The sequence below is a fragment of the Synchiropus splendidus genome, chromosome 16 (assembly GCF_027744825.2).
Source record: "Synchiropus splendidus isolate RoL2022-P1 chromosome 16, RoL_Sspl_1.0, whole genome shotgun sequence".
In the NCBI taxonomy this organism is placed as follows: Eukaryota; Metazoa; Chordata; class Actinopteri; order Syngnathiformes; family Callionymidae; genus Synchiropus; species Synchiropus splendidus.
In genome coordinates this window covers 9,482,828-9,504,992 of record NC_071349.1, presented here as the reverse complement: position 1 = coordinate 9,504,992, position 22,165 = coordinate 9,482,828, and the positions used below count along the sequence as shown (strand labels likewise).

Genomic DNA, 22,165 nt, shown 5'->3' with positions numbered 1-22,165 from the left:
TGTAACGGTATTAAAACGTTTGTTAAAAATCCCTACTCTGCTACTAGCCAAGAATGTATCGCGCTGTCAGACCAGTCAACATAGAACACATTTAAATCATTTTTATTGAGGCGTTATGGAATAAAATTGCTGCAAATGACGCCAAATAAAACAATTCAAAAACCTCATGTACATGAAGAAACACCAGCATTCACATTTCCTCCTCAGAGCTTCTGATCAACTCAGCAGTCGGCCACTGACTGAAAGACCTCCACAAGAAAGGCAGAGGAACTTCAACGTCCATCTTTTTGTTGGTCATCCTCACGTAGGGCTCTGCGCTATGTGATGCTCTCCTCACCAGATCGATGTACTCATTCAACCCTCCGTACAAATGTGACTGAAAAACATCAATGACCTCGACGGTGTTATTGTTGAGATGGTCGACAGTCAGCGAATCAAAGATCTCCTGAACCGACACTTTCATGTGATTTTTAAACGTCACCACGTCTCGTCTGGCCTCCTCAATATCCCGAATTGACTTTGAGCAGAGTTGGTCGACCTTCGGAGCAAGGTTTTTATTCTTTTCATTCAGGAAGTCAATGAGGTTTTGAGCCTTTTCGACTGCCGTCCTGAAGATGTTCTCCAGCCTGAGCGCTCCACCGTAGAGCAACATGGCAAGCGGGCCCGTCACCTCACTGTACACCTGCTTCACTTTCTCTTCCACCTCATCTCCTCTGACCTGCACATCAATTCCAAATATGTTGAACTGAATATGACGGGTGGACTCACGAAGTCTGGCCTGAAACCTCTGAAATCTTAGAACGGCTTGATCGACAATCTTCTTTACCACGGCATGAACGTGGCGGATAACGTCCAGAGCACTCATCTTCTCTTTAGATCCCGGGAGTGTGACTCTGATGTTCCTCAGAAAGCTGGAAAGTCTATCCAGCAGTCCGCTGATGATATTTGTGGCGCCTTCTACCGCATCATCCACCAGCGTGTCTAAATTACGGATGGCTTCCTGCAGGTTCAAGGACATCAAGAGGTTGGATGCTTTCACGTACCAGATCTTTGCGTGTTTACAGACAGACGTGACGAAGTTCCGAAGAGACTCAGCAGTGATCGGTGACTCGTAGAACGTGCCATCGATGGATCGGAGGATGGCACGTTTAAACTTACTGGCGCCTTGCTGGACATCAAAGCCAAAGTGCTCAACATGATACTTGTTAATGCAACTAAGCAGCGCCTCGGTTACAGCAGGAACCCTGTCCTTTGTGCCCTCAATGACATGATGAAGAATGTCCAGTTCCCAGGCCGTGTTCAGAACCAGCTTCTGAGGGTCTCTCAGAGTGGCTTTGGCAGTGAAAACATCAGCATCCTTCGCTGGAGATGCCTGGGTGCACACACAAGTTAGAGATTCAACTAAACCACCACAATGATTCACAAGGGGAACAGCGCCTCACCAGATAGCGGCCGAACAGTTTTCCATACAGCAGTGTTGGAGACCGCCTCTGAAGGAGCATCCCGAGGAAGCCGGACGATGGAGACGACACAGACGCGATGACGCCGTCTTTCCGGGAAGCAAAGCGGAAGTTCGCATCCGCAAAAGTTGGACTGCTAATGTCAACGTTGAGCGTATGATAAGAGGACCTGCGAATCATTTTTTAAAAAGTTTGAAAAAAAGGTTTTGAGTGCAGAAAAAAACTTTTAAAAACAACCTACTTTGAATCCGGAAGAGTTTGACGCTTGAATCTGCGAGAAAACAGAAATACCAGCATTTAAATGGACATTCATAGCATAAACAACGTGCGGAAGCAACATTTCCTCTATTTTGTGTTTTTTTTTCAGTGTCTGTTGACTGACAAAACTTCAGACATGGCTTCCAGCAGACTGACAACTTTTTTAATGCGACTTGAGAGGCGTGGGAAATTTGCTTTGGTGGCAGGAAACCAGTGACTCAGGGGAACGCAGCACGACAAGTGTCGCCAAGACAGGCATGCCGCCATCTGCCCAGAGCCAAGGTGCTTCTTGGTGCCCTGTAAAATGCCTTTTTTTCCTTTTGTATTAGTCCTTTATTATTTTACAGACACCCACTAACGGTATGGACAGTTTCACGAAGTGCCTCTTGGCATTGCACAACGTGGAAATTACTCCTCAGTAATAGCATTTGTACAAATATTATCTTAGATTTTTACCTTAAGTTTTGTGCGAAAACATGCTGCCAATCCATCTTCACATCACTGTGTACAAACGTACACTTGCCATGTAGGCTGAAGAGTCCATCGCTGAAGTCCAGGGTGGCAGTGCCTTGACGACAAAATATAGTTAGCTTGTGAAAAATACAACCTATATGTTGGCTTCAGTCTCACCAGTCAGATCATACTGCAAGAAGGTCACGGTGGAGGAACAGGCGGAGTTCAACTGAGTCACCAAGCCAGAGCCTTTTGTTTCCACTCCGGCTGTTACTGACATGTTGTAAACTGGGGAGGAAACCTTCATGCTGGCACTGAGTGCACCAAAGTGTGGAATAAATATGCTTGTCGGCAAATGCAGGGTGATGCCAGGGATTTGTATTTTCTGCTTTTGTGTCGTGATATTTGGAAGCTCGATGTTTGATGCGTCGCTCATGATGTTGTCCAGGGAAACCGTCTGTCCAGCAACGCTGACTGACTTCGGGAGGGAGAAAGAGTCAACTGAGATTTCATAGCGCGGGATCTTGAGCGAAAGGAAAGGTGTCTTCTGTTGAAAATACTCTGCTTCGATCTGTAAACTGGGCACCGACATCAACGGCAAGCCTGGAAGTTTGATTTTGAATGGTGCGGTGGTGATTTCATTCGGGATGTTGAGGTTCTTTGGGTCCAAGGTGAAGGGTTCCACATTAATGTCAGTGAACGGGACCTTGAAGGCTGGAACTGACGCTGCCGGAGGAAGAGTGATGTAGTCAGTTTTCTCAGATTTATCAGTGTGGTGAAGGGCTTTTCTTATCCGAGATGGAATCGGGATTTTGATCTCTGGAAGGCTGAACTTAACACCATCCTTTAATAACACGCTTGGCAGTCTATACTCCGTGCCGTCCATGGACTTGGTATATATAACACTGGTGGAGATGTTTAAAGCCTGTGTGTTGTCCATATCAGTGACTTCATCTAACTTCAAGACATCCCAGAGTCTGGTCCTGTACACAGGGAGAGCTGTTCTCTTCAGGAAAGCTAAGTGGCCTTCCACAGAGGAACTCAGGTCCAGACGAATTTCAGTTTCATCATTGGACAGGTATAAGGTACCAGCATGGACGAGTGATGCCAGTTCTTCCTTACTGCTCAGGAACAGGGACTGCTTCTCCCAACCCATGATCAAATCCATGTTCACCAACACTGCGTTGCTGTTGCCCCCAAAAGGCTGGATCGCGTCAACATTGATTCGGCTTTTAAGGTTGCTTAAAGGGACATAATCGAACTCTCCTTTGACGGAATGTTTCCCGTAGGTGTCAAGAAGAATGTCAACGTCATTAGTGCAAGTGAAGTCCAGTTTTGCAAAGACGCGGCGCAAGGACACTTCAAAAGCAAGGTCCTCAGTCAGATCCAAGTGGAAGACATTGCTGTCGGTGCTGCGTCTCTGTCTGTTGTGTCGCTCGATGTCCATGTTAAAGACAGTGGACAGTGTTGACCTCAGGCGGCTGGCGTCAAAGAATACATTTGCATCCTGTTTAAAATCTCCGGCAAAATTTATATTATCTGGAAAAGTTACGTCAGACTTCCCTAGGACAGTTGTCTCCAGAGATACATAGGAGAAGAGGTCCTCCAGTTCCCAGTGGACATCCAGGTTGCCTTTCCCGGCCGTGTCAATCAGAGGGATTTTAAACATGTATTTTATTTTTTTCTTTGAGGAAATGTTTGGCTTGTTTTTGGTATTCCCGCTGAATTCTTGATTTAACTCCACATTGAGGTTTGGTAGCTCAATCTGAGCTTTATTGATCACGCTGGTGTCCAGGACTCGTCGGTTGAGGATCAGGGAGCAAAAGTGATTCCCCTTAAAGTGAATGTGTTCGACAGCCATGTCAGACGCAAGTTTCAGTCCTCTCTTCAGAGTTAAACTGGTGGACCCATCAATTTTCCCATTCAGGATCTCAAACACAGATACGGCCGACGCACCAAAGCGAGCCACGCGGTCGGGCTGGTTTTGAACGGCGACGTTGGCACCTAGATTGATGACGCTGGATTTGAAGGAAAACTCCCCGGTCATGTTTCCCAGCGCTGGAATCAGAACGCCGTGTTGCATATCAGGAAGTCTGAAAGTGGGGAATGTTATTTGGCTAAGGCTTTCCGGGACGTGGATAGCAGGAAACTGCAGGGACGGCAGCACAAGGGTGTATGACGGCACTGAGAACCCCAGTGCTGGGAATTTGAAGCCGGGGGTGCTGACGTCTTTTGGGACAATGTAGCTAAACGCTGGCATCTCTGCGCTAAAAGATGAAACTTCTACATTCAGCAAGGGGATTTTATACCCAGGGACGGTGAGGATCCGAGGTGGTTGACTTGACATGTCAATTTTGTGTTTTCTGTATTGTGATTTAGCCTGCTGGTACGATGCTCGTAGCAGTGCTACCACTCGGTCTCTAAGCGCTGCAAATGCTTCTTTGAATAGGTTGGACTTGTCTCGGATGGCGTTGTAGACGGGTTTGAGGGGCAGTTTTATGCTGTACATTTCTGGGTTTTTGTAGTAATGAAGCTTTAAGTACATGTCAAATGACTGTTGGGGGGAGCTCAGTACGTCTTTCAATCCAGCATCTTCCCACAGAGACAGGTCCCTCACCCTTGGCGTTCTGACTTCCATGTAGGGCACAGTCATCTCAGGGATAGAAACTGGCACAGTCAGAAACTCCAAGTTAGCCTCTCCATTCGCTAGCGCGTGAAGGAAGATTTCAGCTTCAGTATTTTCTGCTGTGAAGTTGTGTTTGTACTTATACTGGTTGAATCTTGCCAAGGTGAGCCAGGATAACCCTTGCTTCTTTGCGTTTAGTGTGGCACTGTAGTCATTCTGCAGATCTATCCTCCCTGTCAATTTCATCGGGAACTGAGCCTTCATGTTCACATTGTTTGTCGCATCGAGCCCAATTTCAAATGGTTTCGCAATGAATTCCAGTGAGTTTGATATGGATCCACTCATGAGCTCTGCGTTATGTTTGGCTGCGAGTGCGACTTTCAAGTCTTCGACACGAGCCTCACCACGGACAACGGCTATGCTCTTCTTAACAAATGGAAGTTCCATTTCACTTTGTGCGTCTACGTTCAAGTGGCTCAAGAAAACAGATTCTGCCATCAGAGTCTGTTTGGATTTTAAGGACCGACAGTTAGTTTCGCCCTCGAAAGTCAACTTGGCGGTTTGGAAATTGAAGTTAAACCCTATGTTGCTCCTGTGAGCGCCTTCATCATAGTAGTCCCACACAGCCAGCTTCCCATTGGCGGTCGTCTCCCCAGTGACGGATATCGTGTCAGATTCCAATATGACTTTCACATTCTGTTTCAGTGACGCCAGGCTTGACGTTTCAATTGGTGCAATGTCTACATTGTGGTTATAGACTGTGTTCATTGTAGCTGAGATTCCTTTCTTCAGTGAAAGGGCGATGTCGTTCACCAAGTCAGCTGCATAAATTCGAGTTGTAGCCTTTGCAATTGTTCTTGCCGATGCATCAGCTGAGGCCTCAGTGAGCATGAGAGACCCTTCATGATCCACAGAAAAGAACGGGTGCACCACTTTCACCATCTCTCCAAATTGGAGCTTCTTCATCTGGGGAGCTTCCAACTGGGCCATGGCTTCTAAGTTGTGCTGAAGGGCGGGAAATAAAGAATTCGCTTGAGACGTAAGAGCAGCTGTAAATTTCGGATGATTTGCGAAGGATGTTGAATTTTCAATTTTCAAGGTGGTTTCAACGACGTATATGGGCGAGTTCACTGTAAACACTCCATGAAGGTTGCCAAAGACTGGAACACAAATGTCACTGGGGATCTCCGGGAATTTGAATTCTGGAATCGGTAGCATGGTTATCTCAAAGTTGTCCACCTTTAATTTGGGTATGACAGGTGCTGGGAGTTTTATTTCTCGGAGGCTTATTTCTGGGACGGTGAAATCCGGTAGGTCAAACATGTAGAGCACTTTCAGATCACCAAAAATGTCTTCAGGGTCGAAGGCTGGTATCTCAAATCCTCGGATCCGGTCGATGAACCTTATCATTTTAGCTTTGATTTCGTCCAAGGATACCGTGACGGCGGGGACGGTGTACGAGCCCAGAACGGTGAACTCCGGCGTGGTAAACTCAGTGGGGATGTCGATCTCAGACAGTTTATTCAAATCGATCGTGAACCTTGGAATAGTGAGGTCAGTGAAAGGTATTGCCAGTGGGGGGATGTGAATCTCTGCCCTTTTAAGTGCCTGTAGCAAGTCCCGTATGGCCTGTCTGATGTTGCTGAAGACATGCGTGTCGCCAACCTTTCTGCCAATCGCTTCCATCAGCGAGTTGATGTCGGCGGAAGCGGAATTAACAATGTTCCGGTAGGAGTCGCTGATTCTGCGAAGGTGAATGTAGATTTCTTTCCGAACATCCATATTGAGTATTCTTTCTCTGGCATCCTGAAGGATGTCCTGGAGTTTCATCTTGATGTCATGATAAATGGTCGTGTCGATCACTTGTTTCAGGTTCTTCAGGGCGTCGGCTACTTTTGTGACTTTGAGTTTATCCAAGTACTTGTACACGGCATTCTGTACCGTTCGCACATACTCCCTGAATGCCTCGATCTTTTGCACAATCTCGTATGCTGCGATCTGTTTGTTCACATAGTTTATCAGCTCAGCTGTTTTTTTGTTTGCCTCATCGACAAAAGCATCGTAGTCAAATTCTCTCACTGACCTCAGAAATGACGATAAATACTCATTGAGCGCTTTAATGCTTCTTTTAAAGTCAATGCCTTTTAGTTGACTTTGAACTCTTCGAAGCGATTGAATAACTGCGTCATGAACGTATTCCAAGTTTATTGAACTAAGAGCATCCGACAACACTTGTACCGTCTCTTTCACTTTAAAGTCATCGATTAAGATCACGGTTTTATCCATTATATCTTTGAATTTCTGGTCAACGTTGTATTTCTTCAGCAAGTCGCGCACATAAAAATACACTGCATTGAATTTATTTGGGATTTCATATTCATCTATCCAGTTCACGATGACATCACTCATGGATTCAATGACATTTGAGATTTTTGCCGTCGGGATTTGAAAGGAAAACTGCTCAACAAAGGTGGACAGGTCCACTGAAACAATATAATTCTCAATCTGGCTGAAAATTTTATTGACGTCGAAATGTGCTATAGCCTGTTTAATTGCTGCTATTTGTTCAGAAATAAAGTCAAGAATTCCATATTTTAAATTCAACTCTTGCAGCCATGTGGCGCCACCTGTTTTTTGTAAATTGACTTTTCTAATAATGTCCTCAAGAGCGTTAAGTCCTCTGAGAAGCGTTTTCTTGACACTATAATTCTCATTAAATGTCTGGAGCTCATTTCCAACACTTGCGATAGTATCTGATATTTTCTTATTCAGATGTCCTTTCATCACATAGTCCCGTACTGTTGCCACCAGATTTTTTAATGTAGCCGCAACATCTAGCACGGTTGCCTCTAAGTTCCTTCTCATCTTATAAACTGCATTCTCCAGGTCTTGCATGGATATAGAAAACCTGTCCATGAAAAAGTCAAGTTGCTTTTTAACAGCATTAACTCTGTCTTGCAGCCTGAGATCCTTCATGAAGTTACCTACTTTTGTAGGAAAGTTATTTACGGTGGCTTTGAAGTTGGCAATGAACGCATCAATATTTAAGCTGTTTATGAAGCGCTGGAGTTCTTCCAAGGTTTGGATCACATTAGCTTTAAGATGCTCAAAAAAGACTGGTAGATTTTCTATAAAAGGGATTTGGATGATGTGGCACTCACTGTTTTTGTCGTACTGCAGTAAACCGGACGCGCTGAACTCTTGCACTTCGGTTCTGCTGAACAGATCAGTCAGGATTACTCCGGACAACTGCAGCTTGGTCAGCTCCGGGTTATTCAAGGCGCTCAAGTCTTGGCTATAAGCGTGATTGTTCAGTTTAGATTGGACTTTCCAGATGAGAGCCTGGTCCAGTGGTGACAGATGGCCGTTGAGTTTACTCTCCAAAAGACTGAGCCATGGCGGTCCACTCGGGGGCTGGAGCGAGATCGATATTCCGCTGTCATGTGCATAAGCAAGTGCAACGGGCTGGGCTTTCAGCAAGAACTTGTTGTACAGTTGGCCACTATGCAGTCCAATTTCAGCGTCGCCGTTGATGAGGGCGTCTACAGTGAAGCTGAAAGGCTCAGCCATGGTCCGGATTCTGGCATTGAGACGTACAGGCTTTGTCTTGATGCTCCCTTCACAGTTTGATTTGAAGGACATTCCAGCGATCCCAAGTTCGCATGTTTGACTCAGTTGAGAGTACACCGCGGTTCCAAACGTGGCGCTTCTGACGGCAGCTTCCAGGTTGTCATAGTTGAGGTCAAAACTGTGTTTGAACGTGTACTCCTTTCCGTAGTTTCCCTTCACGCTCCCACCGAGTTCCATCTTCACCGGCTCAAGCTTCACGTGGCCTTCACTGCCTAACATGGCGTCATAAACCCTCAGTTCATTTGAACCATCCATTCTCACGAGAAAAGGCTTTGCAACAACCCTGGCGTTGTGTTTGTAGTAAACATCATCACAAATGGAGTTGTCTGACCTGGACTGCAGGGTGAGAGTCCATAGAGTGATGTCAAGAGAATGGCTGCTCTCTGTTTTCAACTGACCCACCGTCCCAACGTTGTTTGCACCGAGGAACAAGCCTCTTTTATCAAGTTGAAGTTTCGCATTGTTTCTGCTGCCGGCACCATTTACATTCCCGTGCAGACTGCCATGAATGGAGGCCTCTGAGGGTGTGATCTTTCCCTCTATGATCAACTCGCCTGCGTTTTCCTCAGCTGCCACTTTAGTCTTGCAGGACAGAGCGGCACCATTGCGGCTCACTTCTCCATTGAATATGTTCTCTAATGTCAGTAGGCTGCACTGAATGTTGTTACTCCCGCTTGTCATCAGACCGCTTCTATTGAGAACCACAGAGGCTTTGTGCAAGGCACGATCTGCGTTGGTGATGAAGGAGCCTTCTGAGTGCAGCTCCAGTCCAGAGGAACCCAGGGACCCGACGAAGAGCGAGTGCCCGTGATGCGATTCATCGCCTGCATGTGACTCAATTCGGACGAGAGCCATATGTCTGGACAATCCAAATTCAGCTTTGTTGTTCAGCACCTGGTCCAGTACTTTGGCTACAGCGTTACACTTCAGTGTCACTTGGGAGTCTTTATACCCGAGTTCTGCTTCATGACTGAAAAGGTCATCATTTGTATTTGTTTTCGAGATTATTTTTAATGCCGAGTTGGCGTAGGCTCCTTCAATCTTGTTATTGATTTGGATGGGTGGTGAGTTGAACTGCAGGGTGGACTCTCCCCTGCCTTCTTTATCCAGCGGATGCACAACGTAGTTATGAGCGTACAAAGTGTTGGCTTGCAGCGGACCGATCTTAAGCATCCCATCTATGGTCCCGTCGCCGGATATTTCAACTAAATCGAAATCCGCGGTGGATTTAGCGGAGTAGAGCAGAGAGGCTTGGACGCCGATGGGGGCGCTGGAGGCTTGGAACCTGTAGTTCGCCCTGGCTCTTGCCTTGTCTGTCGAGATTGCACCTTCTGTTGCACTGAAGCTCATGTCGAGGAGGCTGTGGCTGAAAAGCACATTCAGGCCGTACCTGATGTTGTCGGCTTTATCCGAAAGCATGCCAGTACCTGTAAAGAGGTTCAGATACATGGATTTATACTGACATTCCTAGATGCACAATAGGTCATGGAAATCTACACAGTGCTAGCTAGGGTTGTATTAAGGGTCTGAGTGTAGTCCAACTACTCCCAATAAAACATTCAGTGTTGGTTGCAGATGGGCATCTTTTACGATCCGGATCTGCGTGGACAAAAGGCTAGTCTTAGAGGAGCTCACCTTCAAGCTTGTAGTCCAGTAACTGACACGGGGACTTAGCCATGGCCTTGAACTGTGCGCTGTAGCTGGGGAAGTCGACGGTGTTGTTGGCCCCAGAAACAGAACCTTCCCAGCTGTAAAGGTTGCTGTCAATTTTAGCCGCGACCTCAGCCATGCCCAGATTTGGCACTGAAATATCCAGAGAAGGAGGAATGGTGAAGGACGGCAGCGGCCGCCTCAGGGGTGGGATTCTGAGGCCGATCTGCGGCAAGTTGATGGCGGGAATTGACAGAGTTCGGGGGAAGTTCATTTCCTCCGAGCTCTTTCCTCCAAGTGGCAGCTGGAGTGAGATGGACCTTCTGTCCTTATCCTTGTTGAACTGATAGCGGAACAGTTTGTGACTAGAGGAATAAAGCAAGCGTTGAACATGTGATGGGAGCTGTCGCACTTTCAACTGGTTTGTAACTTACGTGTGAAGGTACAGCTTCTCGGGCAGAGACGGTAAAGTGAGATCCGAGAGGCCCCTCTTGTGTCTGAGATTCACACCTCTGGCGCCATTCACCATCAACTTCTCCAGCCAAATATGAGCTGCCTGAAATAAGGCATAATAAAGAAAGTCATTGGTGGCAGCTTGTCACACTGTTTTAACGTATACCTAGTTGTAACGTGAGCACAAACTGAGACATGAAACATTACCTCAATTCCTTTAGAGACGATGTGTCGTAGTTTCATATCGGTCTTTGTCACTGTCTGGTCCAGGAAGTTATCCATGAGATTTTGCAAGTGTCTTTGTCGAGCATCCGCATTTGGTATCAGTTTCTGGATCGCAGATTCAAAATCTGATTTCAGCTCCACTTCAATCTTGTCCTCATCTGTGGCAGAAATGCCAAAAAACATGAACACCATGGCCGTCGTGTTGACAACGGGTGGTTGTTACCGTATTTTAATGACGCCCTCTGATTGTAGGAAGTCTCAGGGAGCTTGACAGCAGAGTCCAAGATCACAACCATGTCGTTCTCCAGCTGCAGAGTCGCAGAGGCCAGAGCTTCTGTTTTCAGAGAAGGAACTTCCATCTGCAGTTGCACCATCGCCACACTTGTAGATTCAGTCCTGCATTAACAATGAATAATTTAAAGGATGTTCATAGATGATCTCTGTCGTCACTCTTTCTTACTTAATGTTGCAGACGAGTTTGAGTTGCGGGATGTTCTTGTTGGTGACGTCGAGTGTGGCACCTCGCATGGTGTTTTGTTGATCCACGACGTTCATGGTGTTGAACCTGATGACGGTTTCAATCCCCAGTTTTGGGACGTAGATCTCGGAAGTGATGGCACTCTTGTTGCGATTGTATTTCAAAGACACTGTGGCCTCGGAGGAATCATCACCTGAGAAGTGGATGACACAAGAGTTTAACAGGGAACTTAATCTATTTATCAAGTGTCGACTTCACTGCTATATTACCTTGTGCTTTCAGTGTTAATTTCACAGACTCCGCTTTGCGCCGGAGCTCTTTACCCTCTCGGATGGCTTCTTGAGTTAAAGTGGCAGAATACTCAGAAACCGCTCCGGTTGGTTGTAGCTCTATAGCTGCACTAGAAGGAAAAAGATGTGTTTCAAAGCTTCAAGCCATAAACAACCCCCAACTTCTGCTTTAACTTACGTGGTCTCTCCAGTCAGAGGGTAATAAGGGGCCTGATCAATAAAGGTGGCATTGGAGTATCTTATTATGGTGCAGATGTTCAGGCCGCTGACAAACGGACGGCAGTCAGTGGTGTCGGTCCGGTCTTCCACCAAGGAGGGAACGATTTGCGCCTGACCCGCAGAGATTGATAACACCTTATTGCTATGGAGGTGCAAACGCATCATCAGATCAGCAGGTCAGCGAGTCATGTTTCTCTCTGCAGGGGTTCAAAGTGGAGCTGGAGTTGTTAACACTTACTTTACACTGAACAACTGAGTGTTGGATTTGGGCGCCGGGATGGAAAACTTGATCTGGTTACTGCTGATGGCAATCTTAGCGTTGATAGAACTTTCATGGTAGATGTTGGTGTGCATCTGGACCCCCGAATCCACATACTCTGGAACGTGGACCCCCATTTGGGTGATCAGTTCCAGCCCAACTGAGGGCATAAAGGAAAGAGCACCCTGTTATGACAGAGATGAACTGTTAAACACAGACAGACAAAGGGTGAGTGGGTAAACAGAGGAGTTGAATGACCTTATTCACGGAGAAGATGACACCACCTTTGGCACCAGGGGCAAACACCCCGGCCAGTGAGAACTTAAGAGGCAGGCCGGATGCTGTGGGTAGTGAAAAGCCATTCTCCATGAAGATGTAGTGTGCAAACACCTGGTTGTCGGTGCTGGAAGTCAGAGCTAAAAAGGCCTGTATGGGAAATAAATCCATGTTTTTATTATTAGCAGAATCTGTTCTGGTTTACTTTCACGAGAATTTGTTTGTACTGTAGCATTTGCCAATGCGCTAACTGTACGTCATTCACACCGAACACGAAATGGCGACACAAGAACTCGCTAGTTTCCAGCAGCTGAAGTGGCTTCTCCTATTTCTGAAGTCACATTAAAAAAGTACTAAGAAAGTCCACATTGTACTCTAACATTCTAACAAATGCTACATGAAAATCTGTCGTTTTTGGAACTTAAATTGTGTTTGCCGTGAATATATAATAATATATAATATAAATATATAATATATATAAATATATATAATATTAAATTCAAATTGAAAACACTATACCTAAATGCTGTTATGTAAATTGAGGCAGTTCGTTCACTTTTTGTAACTAGACAGATACAGTATGTACTGGTTATGTCCCAAATTATTTTACTCCCTGCAGGCTTTTCGACCAAAAAAAAAATGCTTTAAAAATCAACTTGCAACCTTGGCTGACCTTGATAACAGTAAGCGCCAGAACATTTTTGCATATGCCACTTAAAAAAAGCAAAGCACGCATCTGACCTCGGCAGGCAGGATCCTGAAGAACAGGTGAAAGTACAGCGTCAAGGCGTCAACCATCTTCCTCATCTCGCTGGTCTTCATGTAGCTGACCTCATTCCCTAAAATGCGAAGGAATGCTGTGGCTTCTGGGACTGGCGAGGAGCGAAGCTCTTTCATGAGTTTCTGTACACTCCCTGATAGGTCTTTCAGAAGATTCTGCGGCACCTGCAGACATAAAGACATCTCCGATTTATTCACCTGTAGATGTCTATGCAAGCATTTGAAATCACCTGTCTCTTCATCCGCGCTCCCTCTGGGGTGACTCTCTTCACGACGTCTTGAAGCATCTGAGCTCTGTCCTCTGCCCAATACATGGCTCTGGATACAGCATCAGGGAAGAAGCCATTCTTTCCAAAAAGGGCGTCGATTGTCGGTTGGAATCCAGTCCCCTCTATACCAACCTTTTAAAGACAGACCTATTAAAAAATGTTGAACGAAAAGAGGCTTGAATATAGACAAACAAACCTCAAAGACGTTATCGTTGTAGTCAAAAACCTTCAGCGTGGTCTCCAGCATCAGCTCTTTGGGTAATGTGTTGGTGCTGTCAAAGATGACATTGCTCTGGACTGAGCCCAGCGGTAAGTCCGACTTAAAGTTGCGTGACATTCCAAAAATCTTGTTTTGAGGCTGGTCGTTCAAGGATGAAGCGATGAACTCTCTGATCCTTCAGAAAAAAAAAACAGTACAGTACAAACAGTTGAGCTCTATTGATCCTGAATGGTCATTTCAGTAAGTTGAATGCTGCTCATATCTTCCTCATCACTTCCTGTCCAACTGCTAAAGTCAGGGGGAACTAAACTGGGCAACGATTCCTGGGTTCTGTTGAAGCAGGTCATGACTTACTGCTGCAGTTGATGTTCTTTGGAGTTCTGGATGTTTCTCAGGTGGGACACCACAAAGTTCTTTAACTGATCGTCCTTCTCGTTGCTGAGGCTGCTTAAAAATTCCCGAATCACATTTAGGTCGGGATTCTTCATCAGAATGAGGTATGCGGCGACGCGGTTCTCCACCGGGACTTGATCGTTTCGGAACACCTCCATCAGGTGGCGTTTAACCTGTGATAGAAAAGTCCATTGATGATCTATCATATGGTCCATGCCACGTACTGAACTACCTCATCATTGACGTCCATCAGACGAAGCGCCTGAACAGCAGACTTTTGAATAGATGGTGGGACATTGGGCTTCTTTGCACACTTCATAATGGAGGCGATGAGGCCTGGACTGGCCGCCTGCATGGCTTCGCCCATGACGCCAACCACCTTGGGATTATGAAGACAGATGATGAACTCGAACAGAAGAGGAACCTGAAAAGATCGTCCGTACCCTCAGAACGAGGAACGCCGTCTCTTCGGGGTCAGGCGGGAAGTTGGCGTCGGACTGGAACACACTCTCTAGAGAGCAGTCGTTCAAAAGCTGCTCCATAAACGTCGACACTTCCAAAATCTCCGGGGTCACCTCCCCTTTGTAAAACCTTGAGATATGAAGTGAAATTTAGTGAACTCAGCCTATTGTTGCTTTATATACACGTATATCAAAGCAAGGCAAGACATGAGTTCTCTAACATTCATTTTGTGTAGTGCACAAATAATGAAGCCTTAAAAGAGACTTACTTCTTGACCGTGTTGGCCAGGGCATACATGATAGCTTTGCTCTGTTTATACTGAGCCATGCTGAGCATATCCCGGACTCTTGCAGCGTCTGACTTGGACTGCAGGCTGAGACCGTAGACCAGAGCGTCTGCCTCCAGAGAAACCCCTTCCAGCGCCCAGATGGACTGAAGGATGGCACTGGTGCACTCTGAGGTTCCACACTGCAGCATGGCCTGCCAGGTGAGCCAGGCCGATGACTCCATCATCTCCTTGACTGTCTCGCTCAGAGTTTCATTCTTCAGCGTCCGGAGGCTGGACACCAGTTTGTGGAAGAGACTCGTCCTCTTCTGACCCTGGTCAGATCCTGCCAACGCCTGCAGCTCCTTCATGGTGCTGAGCGCGGCATCTTTGGTCTGGACTGGAGCTTTATCGTCGGGGTCTTCAAACTGGAGGGACCTCTTGTTGCTGGGCCTCACATCTAGCAGACACGTAAGTGACTAACTGAAGACTGTTGGAAGGTGGCTATGAGCAAGAAGAGGGAAGTCCATTGAACTCCACAGCTCCACCAGTAGCTTACCGAACTCTCTGTTGTTGATTCTTCTTGCGCTCTGGAAGCTGAGTTCTTGAGACACTACTGATGAGATACCACTATCCCTGCAAGGTGGATCAAAACGTGACCTGAAAATCACGACGCAGCTCATCACATTGACTTGCCGCCGACTTACTTGTGGGAGAACGGAATATAAGAGTGTGTCTCGGTGCACACGGCCGTCGTGATGTGCTTTCCCTTGTGATCAAAGCGGTAGTTGCACTTTTGACTGCTTTCAATCAGGTTGGATAAAGGGCGGTGCTGAAAACATATGGTACCAGTTACTGGCATCAATTCATAAATGAATATATTTTTTAATCAGAAAAAAATCGTAATGATAACAGAAATAAAATAAGGCTATTGAAACAGGTATTAAAATAAACTAGAAATAAAATAACAAAAAGACAATGTGTTTTTTAAATCTATATAATTTAAATTTAAACAAAACTATACATATATATATATATATATATATTTTTTTTTATAGTTACAATTTGACAGAAAAATCCTATTTTACAGGTGGAATGAATTACCTCAACTATTATGTTGAAGAAGTGTCATGAACAGTAATGTTCACAAAGGGTCAGACGAATAATTTTGTGCAGTGTATTCCCCAGCAGGAATGTTGTGTGAGAAACAATTGTATCCCTGGATCAAGTTTCATTTTGTCTTCTCAGAAGAGATCATCTCTACTGATCTGTTAATCTGCATCATTTGTTATTGCCTGACTCTGTAGTTGAACTGTAATGTTTACACTTTTATACACAACCACACACAATTTGGAGCTGCAAATTAGACTGTGTTCAATAGCCACGCAAGAAGGTTCACCTCTGAGGTCCCTCAAGCTAGTTTCAAACCCATGACCTTTTTGTGCACAGAAACATATGTATTTTTAATGATCATGTGCCACATTTTTTTACGTCCAGAGTCTCTAGACGGCGATCTATTTCCAGTGTTATGAACCAACTTGACTGCCAGGGAAGTCTAGGAGTATCATGACTCTCAACACTGAAAATGAGGAATAGTTTCTTACCAGCTTCTGCAGCAGAGCCAGTGGGCTGCCTGCTGCCTCTCTGCTGTGGAACTGGTCACACTGGGACAGCTGCCTCACCAATGTCACATCAACGGTGATATCCTTCCTGGCATTGACCTCATACTTGGTTAAACACTGGCCGTGCACTGTGCTCTGGAAGATGATGTGAGCCAGTCAATAACAAAAAAAACAACAACAAAACTTCCAGTGAATGATGTCTCGACTTGTACCATGAGGCTGGTCTGGTCCTGCTCCAGAGCAGGAACCATCAGGGATGACACGATTCCTCTCTTGATGTTGAGAATATTGGTGGTTTCCTCAGGGACAGGAAAGAGATGCACTTTGGTGGGCTCCGCGGAGAACTTCAGTGGGTTCCTGGATGGAGATTTGTGGACCGTGGAGTCAGTAAACATATAGTGTGTAAATACAAATAGTGTGGATGGACATGATTATGTAATGGAAGGTAATATAACTCTCTGCAAAAAAGATTAAGACTGAATTATTAAAAAGAATTCACTTACTTTGCCATCGCAGCCTGGAAGGCTTCCTGTCCTGCAGCCGGCATGTACACCAGTTGGCCGTCGGCATCAATGAGCGACACCTCGCTGAGAGTGCAGTCTCTGGTGTGCATGATGAACCTACATGTCTGTGGGACCTCGATCTCGACCTGAAGGTCAAGGAATGACGGAGCTTCAGAAAAGGTGGGACGGTCATTGATAGGAGCATCATAGTACCTGGCAGGACACTTTGGGACCGTTCCTGAGCTTCGCGGTACCCACCACACCGTTCCTACTTTCTGAAGTGTATTGATACAGATACTTCCTCTGGGGCTTAAATCTGGTGGCCACTGCAAAAGTCACCATTGTCCATGAGAACATGAAGCTTTAACACGGAGATTATGACTCCACTTTTCCACATCATCTCCAGAACTTTGCACCCATGATGGCGAAACGCTGCTCCATACAGGGAACGACATCCATTGTTGCCGGATGGTCAACAGAACAAAGTTCATCAATCAATGCGGTTATCTCTAAAAACAGGTCATGCCTGTATTAGTTTAGCTGTGATGGGATTGATGCGTCAACAGGTCAGGCTCGCTCAGACACACAACATTCGTTCCAAGAAAAGGCTGCTGAGTGAATCACACTGTGTCTATAATTGACTGTTAGTTCAGTAGAAATGTGGAGGACAGACTCACTCAGACACAAGTGATCCGTTTGGTCGCTGTCTTGCTCTGGAACAGACAAGATAAACAGATGAGCCCAGCTATTGCACCAGCAGCAGGTTACATGGACTAAACTCAGTTTATATCTGTGCTGCAACTGTGAGTTACCTGAATATCACCGCCGAAAGAATAGCCCCAAAACCGATAACCAGGGGTCAATAAAACTTTGAGGGGTTAGTTGGAAATGAGCAAACTTAGAGGTGGTTCTGGTGTTGTACCGTAGGTTTGTATTTCGCAAAGTTATAAAGTTTCCTCCATTGATTTTCAACAGGAAGGCGGCACATCCGGTCACATGACCAGCTCTGAATTCAAGTAAGGAAAGAGCGTTTTTGTTTATACAACATGACTTATCATCTAATACTGCTTATTAATCATCTGACATGTGTGGATCTAGTTTTGAAGGTTTTCTCTTTCCTGCCGCCTTCTTCTCGTCCTTCGCTTGATTGAAACATTGTAGATACTGGCCACCTGCTCTCCGTTTGATCTCCCAGAATATTATTGACGCGAAATATATTGGGAAAATAACTATGGGACAATAAAAATTAGATGGGAATTGTATCAAATATTTCTTTGTAAGATGTTATTTATTATTATACAGTGGTACCTTGGATTTTGAACGTCCCGGAATTCGAACAAATCGGAGTTCAAGATTTTTTTGCTTCGGATTTTGAACGAAAATCCAGAACTCAAACGCCCCTGAAAAAAGCCGGAAAAAACATAACGTGCACGGACCGATCAGCTGACCCACGACACGCTTTGTTATTGTGTATAACGCAGCCTCTGTATGCAGACGTGTCCCGTTAGCTACATTTACTGACTGTTTTTCCTTCATATTGAGGTGTAAAACCTTTCCTGTCTCCGCACTGGACCGTGGTAGAGTGTCACAGGGGAGGTGCTCGCTCTCCACACCTCCACTCCAGGGTTTGATGTCCTGTTGTGGGCTGGAGCTGGGACAGGGATGAGGCGAGTCTGGGACAGAGCGTGACTTGGTTTATGACTTTGTCACAGCCAAACTGCACAGAAGCGCACATTCAGAGCTGGACACGCACCGGGCACCTCTTCACTTCTGGAGAGACGTCACTCACTTGGCAACCCCTCCCACATGCAGCGGCCACACACATAGAGGAACAGCGCACCTGCAGCAGACACTCTACATTCACTCCTACAAAAGCCTGTTTTAAGGCTTGGAACACATTATTTCTTTTTCCATTCATTGTAATGGGAAAAATCGATACAGATTTTGAAAAAAATCACTTGTCGAACGGCCGTCTGGAACGGATTGTGGTCGAGAACCGGGGTACCACTGTATTACTTTGATTCAAGACTTTCCCGGTAAAATTGACCACCTTCAAAACATCAGCACGTTCCTACCAGCTCATATTTCAAATGCAATTCCCATGATATCGTCACTAAACTGAAACAGTTCATCGATGACGTTGGTACAGCCCAAATAAGCATCTCATTTCCAGCAAATAAACAGCGTGGATAAGGTCAGGCCTGTGACTTACGCGCAAGAGTGTAGCCAGTAAGCAGCACCAGCACACACAGCCCGCCGCACCTCATGCTTAGGCTGAGGTTCCCCTGGCTCATCGGTAATCTCCGTCTGCGCTCGCTTGCAAGGACCAAACTGCCCAAGCTTTTATGAGTTCGGTCACCCTCCTGCAGTGTGGGGGGTTCAAAGGTCAGACTCAAATCAGCACTAAAGGTCATGGCTGTGTTAACACAAGCACAGTGTTCTGTTCACCCAATGTGTCTTTAATCATGCATTCCTTTTATTCAATAACAGTAAAATATTTGGGAAAAATTATGAAATCCACTGGTCAGAGTGGGCCTTTGCTTTTTTAAAATACATATTTATATTAAAGAAAACATGCAGTTTGAACCTAAAATATGACACAATGCAACAGTGAATTAAATTGTTATGTATGTTATCATATGATTTATTGTATGAATAATTATATATGTGAGATGTACTCGCAGTGATGATGTCACAAAGGCAGATATTCATCATGAGAGCCCGGATGATTTCAAAGGCAGAGGCTTGATATTTAAGAAGGTCCTTCGGCAGGTTGTTGGTGAGCATTCCAGATGTTCACTCCACGTCTGAGAGCGTGTCTCCATCTTTTGTGGGTCATTTTGAAATGAGCAGAAAAGTCAAATCGCCTCAGCTCTACAGGAATTTCTTCATCAATCCATGTAAGAAAATTCATTTTCTGACAGACAAAATTACGGAGCCACGAAAGGAAATCGATCCAAAAAGCCTTGGCTTCTTGGATACCATCTTACACCAGCAAGACACGCCCATTCAGAAATATGCCGCTCCCCAGACGTCCAATCAGGTCATCGGATGGCTGGCCTCGCAGATAAGCCTCTCCAGTCCACAGGCACAATCTCTGAACTCCCATTTGGAGGCGTTTTTGAAATCTCTCCGACATGAAGATGCGGAGAAGAAATAGCTGCTCATCTGCACCATGGTTCTGTGATGCCAGACATAATACTGAGAGTTGCAAGTATGGAGTGACATCTGTTCTTCAGTGGAGATGTGGGACGATCCCAGCCGCTCATCTGACATGCAGGGCTGGACATTTAAGCCACAACAGGGTGCTGCTCATTCATATTTCCATCTTCTTTATCACCTAACAGACACACACAGCGGCTGACAGCCATAACCATTCTCTGAAGTTGAAGATTTTTATCAGTGCGCTGAGGAAATCTGACAATTCAGTTGCCTTTATGAAGTCAGAACATCAAAAAACTAACATCACTTCCTTTAGACAACCGTCTGTACATGAAGATATGAAGTGAATGAATCAATGAAAATAAATAAATCTGTAGAGGATGTCAAGATACAAAACAAAAACAGACGCAAAACACTAAAGTACTTCATATTTACTGTGATTGTTGGGCTTGATAACGTGTGTGAAGAATAAAACTCTAGATTTGACCACACCATACAGGGGAAACTTCATATATATATATATATATATATACATATATACATATACACAAAGACATGTACCCAGTGACTGTCGCGGGACGTATTTTGGGGGGCTTCTGTGTTGTGAGTGGCATTGTTCTACTTGCTCTGTCCATCACCTTTATACACCACAGCTTTGTCCAGTGCTACCACGAACTTAAGGTGCATTCTGTCCGCTACACACGCCGACTGTCCGCCGAGTTTGTCAGCTGAGGAGCACTGTTTTGTCTTGTGCATCATTATCCAAATGCACTGACTCGTCACAATTGTAGAGAACAAGCTAATTTAGATTTAAGGCTGAGAGGAAACGTTTACATGAACTAAAAAGACATTTTAGTATCTAGTTCCCATTATACTTTTGTTCTTGTGGTTTTCTGATGCAGGTTGAAGTTCAATCGTGGAAAAATCATTTATGACACCAATATTTTCTGAATAATATTTTATCTGTCCTTTGTAGAATCACTTTTTGGACTCAACCTAATATAGTTCATATTTTCATTTTTACATGACCTTTTTTGTCTATTCATATCTTGTTTCCTCCCGTCTCCAACTCTGTGACCTTGCCCCATTATGGCTCGCTCCTGTGCTCAGTTTGTTGATCTCTACTCTTATGATTTACGCTCTGGTGCTTGATCATTTCTCAGTTTAAGTCTGTGAATGTGGTTTCACCCCAGTCAACAATGTGCTCTATTCACGCCATCTGTCTAATTTTCTGTCCTTCTATTTAGTGAATGAATAAATTGTTTCATTTTACCCTCGTTTTTTCTTTCTTTCACCAGTAAATTGAAATAAATAGTATTCAAACATATTTGGGAATATTTTAGAGTCGCTATAGTCGCTGGTCATCAGAGGGCAGTTTGTTCTAAATCTCTACACTAGAACCATTCGATCTCACTCTGGTGCTCTGTCCACGTTTAAGAAAACAGATGTCAATACAACAGCGTCGGCAGATTATCATTTCATGATTTACAGCACAGATCTGATCAGTCACTCACCTGGTCCAGGAAAGTAGCACCTTGAGGACAAGACATGTTGTCTAGTGGTGCGAAGCAGGGGCCAGTTGACATGGGGCACATATACAGTAGAGGAGGCTGATTCTCAATCTGGTGAGGAAAACAGATGTCAATACAACAGCGTCGGCAGATTATCATTTAATGATTTACAGCACAGATCTGATCAGCCACTCACCTGGTCCATGAAAGAAGCACCTGGAAGACAAGACATGTTGTCTAGTGGTGCGAAGCAGGGGCCAGTTGACATGGGGCACATATACTGTAGAGGAGGCCGATTCTCAATCTGGTGAGGAAAACAGATGTCAATACAACAGCGTCGGCAGATTATCATTTCATGATTTACAGCACAGATCTGATCAGTCACTCACCTGGTCCATGAAAGTAGCACCTTGAGGACAATACATGTTGTCTAGTGGTGCGAAGCAGGGGCCAAGCATGTCCTCAAGCATGGAGCGGATTATTTCCAGGTCTGAGCTGTCCAACTCACGAGGTATGTTATCTGCCATTTTCTGATTTATCCTGCGTAAAAGAATGAAATCATCAAGATGGTGACATTCACAATATATCCGGATCAAGATGGTGCTGATATGTTGCTCATTCCAGCCTTATGAAGTGAACGCAAGGCTTTGACTTCATGGAGAGATGTTACGTCAGCGTGATTCTTTCACATGATTTCAAAT

General features: G+C 45.2%; 1 protein-coding gene across 1 annotated transcript; it reads right to left on the bottom strand.

The window, feature by feature from the left end:
- Positions 1-86: 86 nt before the first annotated feature.
- On the bottom strand, positions 87-22,004 carry apoba (apolipoprotein Ba). The gene is made up of 32 exons (XM_053844416.1): positions 21,854-22,004; positions 21,661-21,768; positions 21,468-21,575; positions 19,004-19,154; positions 17,469-17,504; positions 17,005-17,117; positions 16,792-16,937; positions 16,501-16,645; positions 16,271-16,423; positions 15,374-15,498; positions 15,226-15,302; positions 14,670-15,126; positions 14,383-14,530; positions 14,172-14,318; positions 13,901-14,112; positions 13,523-13,721; positions 13,288-13,458; positions 13,019-13,222; positions 12,260-12,427; positions 11,981-12,186; positions 11,702-11,884; positions 11,503-11,633; positions 11,216-11,426; positions 10,979-11,151; positions 10,738-10,913; positions 10,512-10,633; positions 10,063-10,442; positions 2,349-9,854; positions 2,175-2,286; positions 1,702-1,731; positions 1,443-1,629; positions 87-1,372 (listed from the first exon to the last, which is right to left on the bottom strand). Exons 1-32 carry the CDS (start codon positions 21,989-21,991, stop codon positions 191-193), a joined length of 13,605 nt encoding a protein of 4,534 aa, XP_053700391.1. The 5' UTR covers positions 21,992-22,004; the 3' UTR covers positions 87-190.
- Between the last annotated feature and the right edge of the window lie 161 nt (positions 22,005-22,165).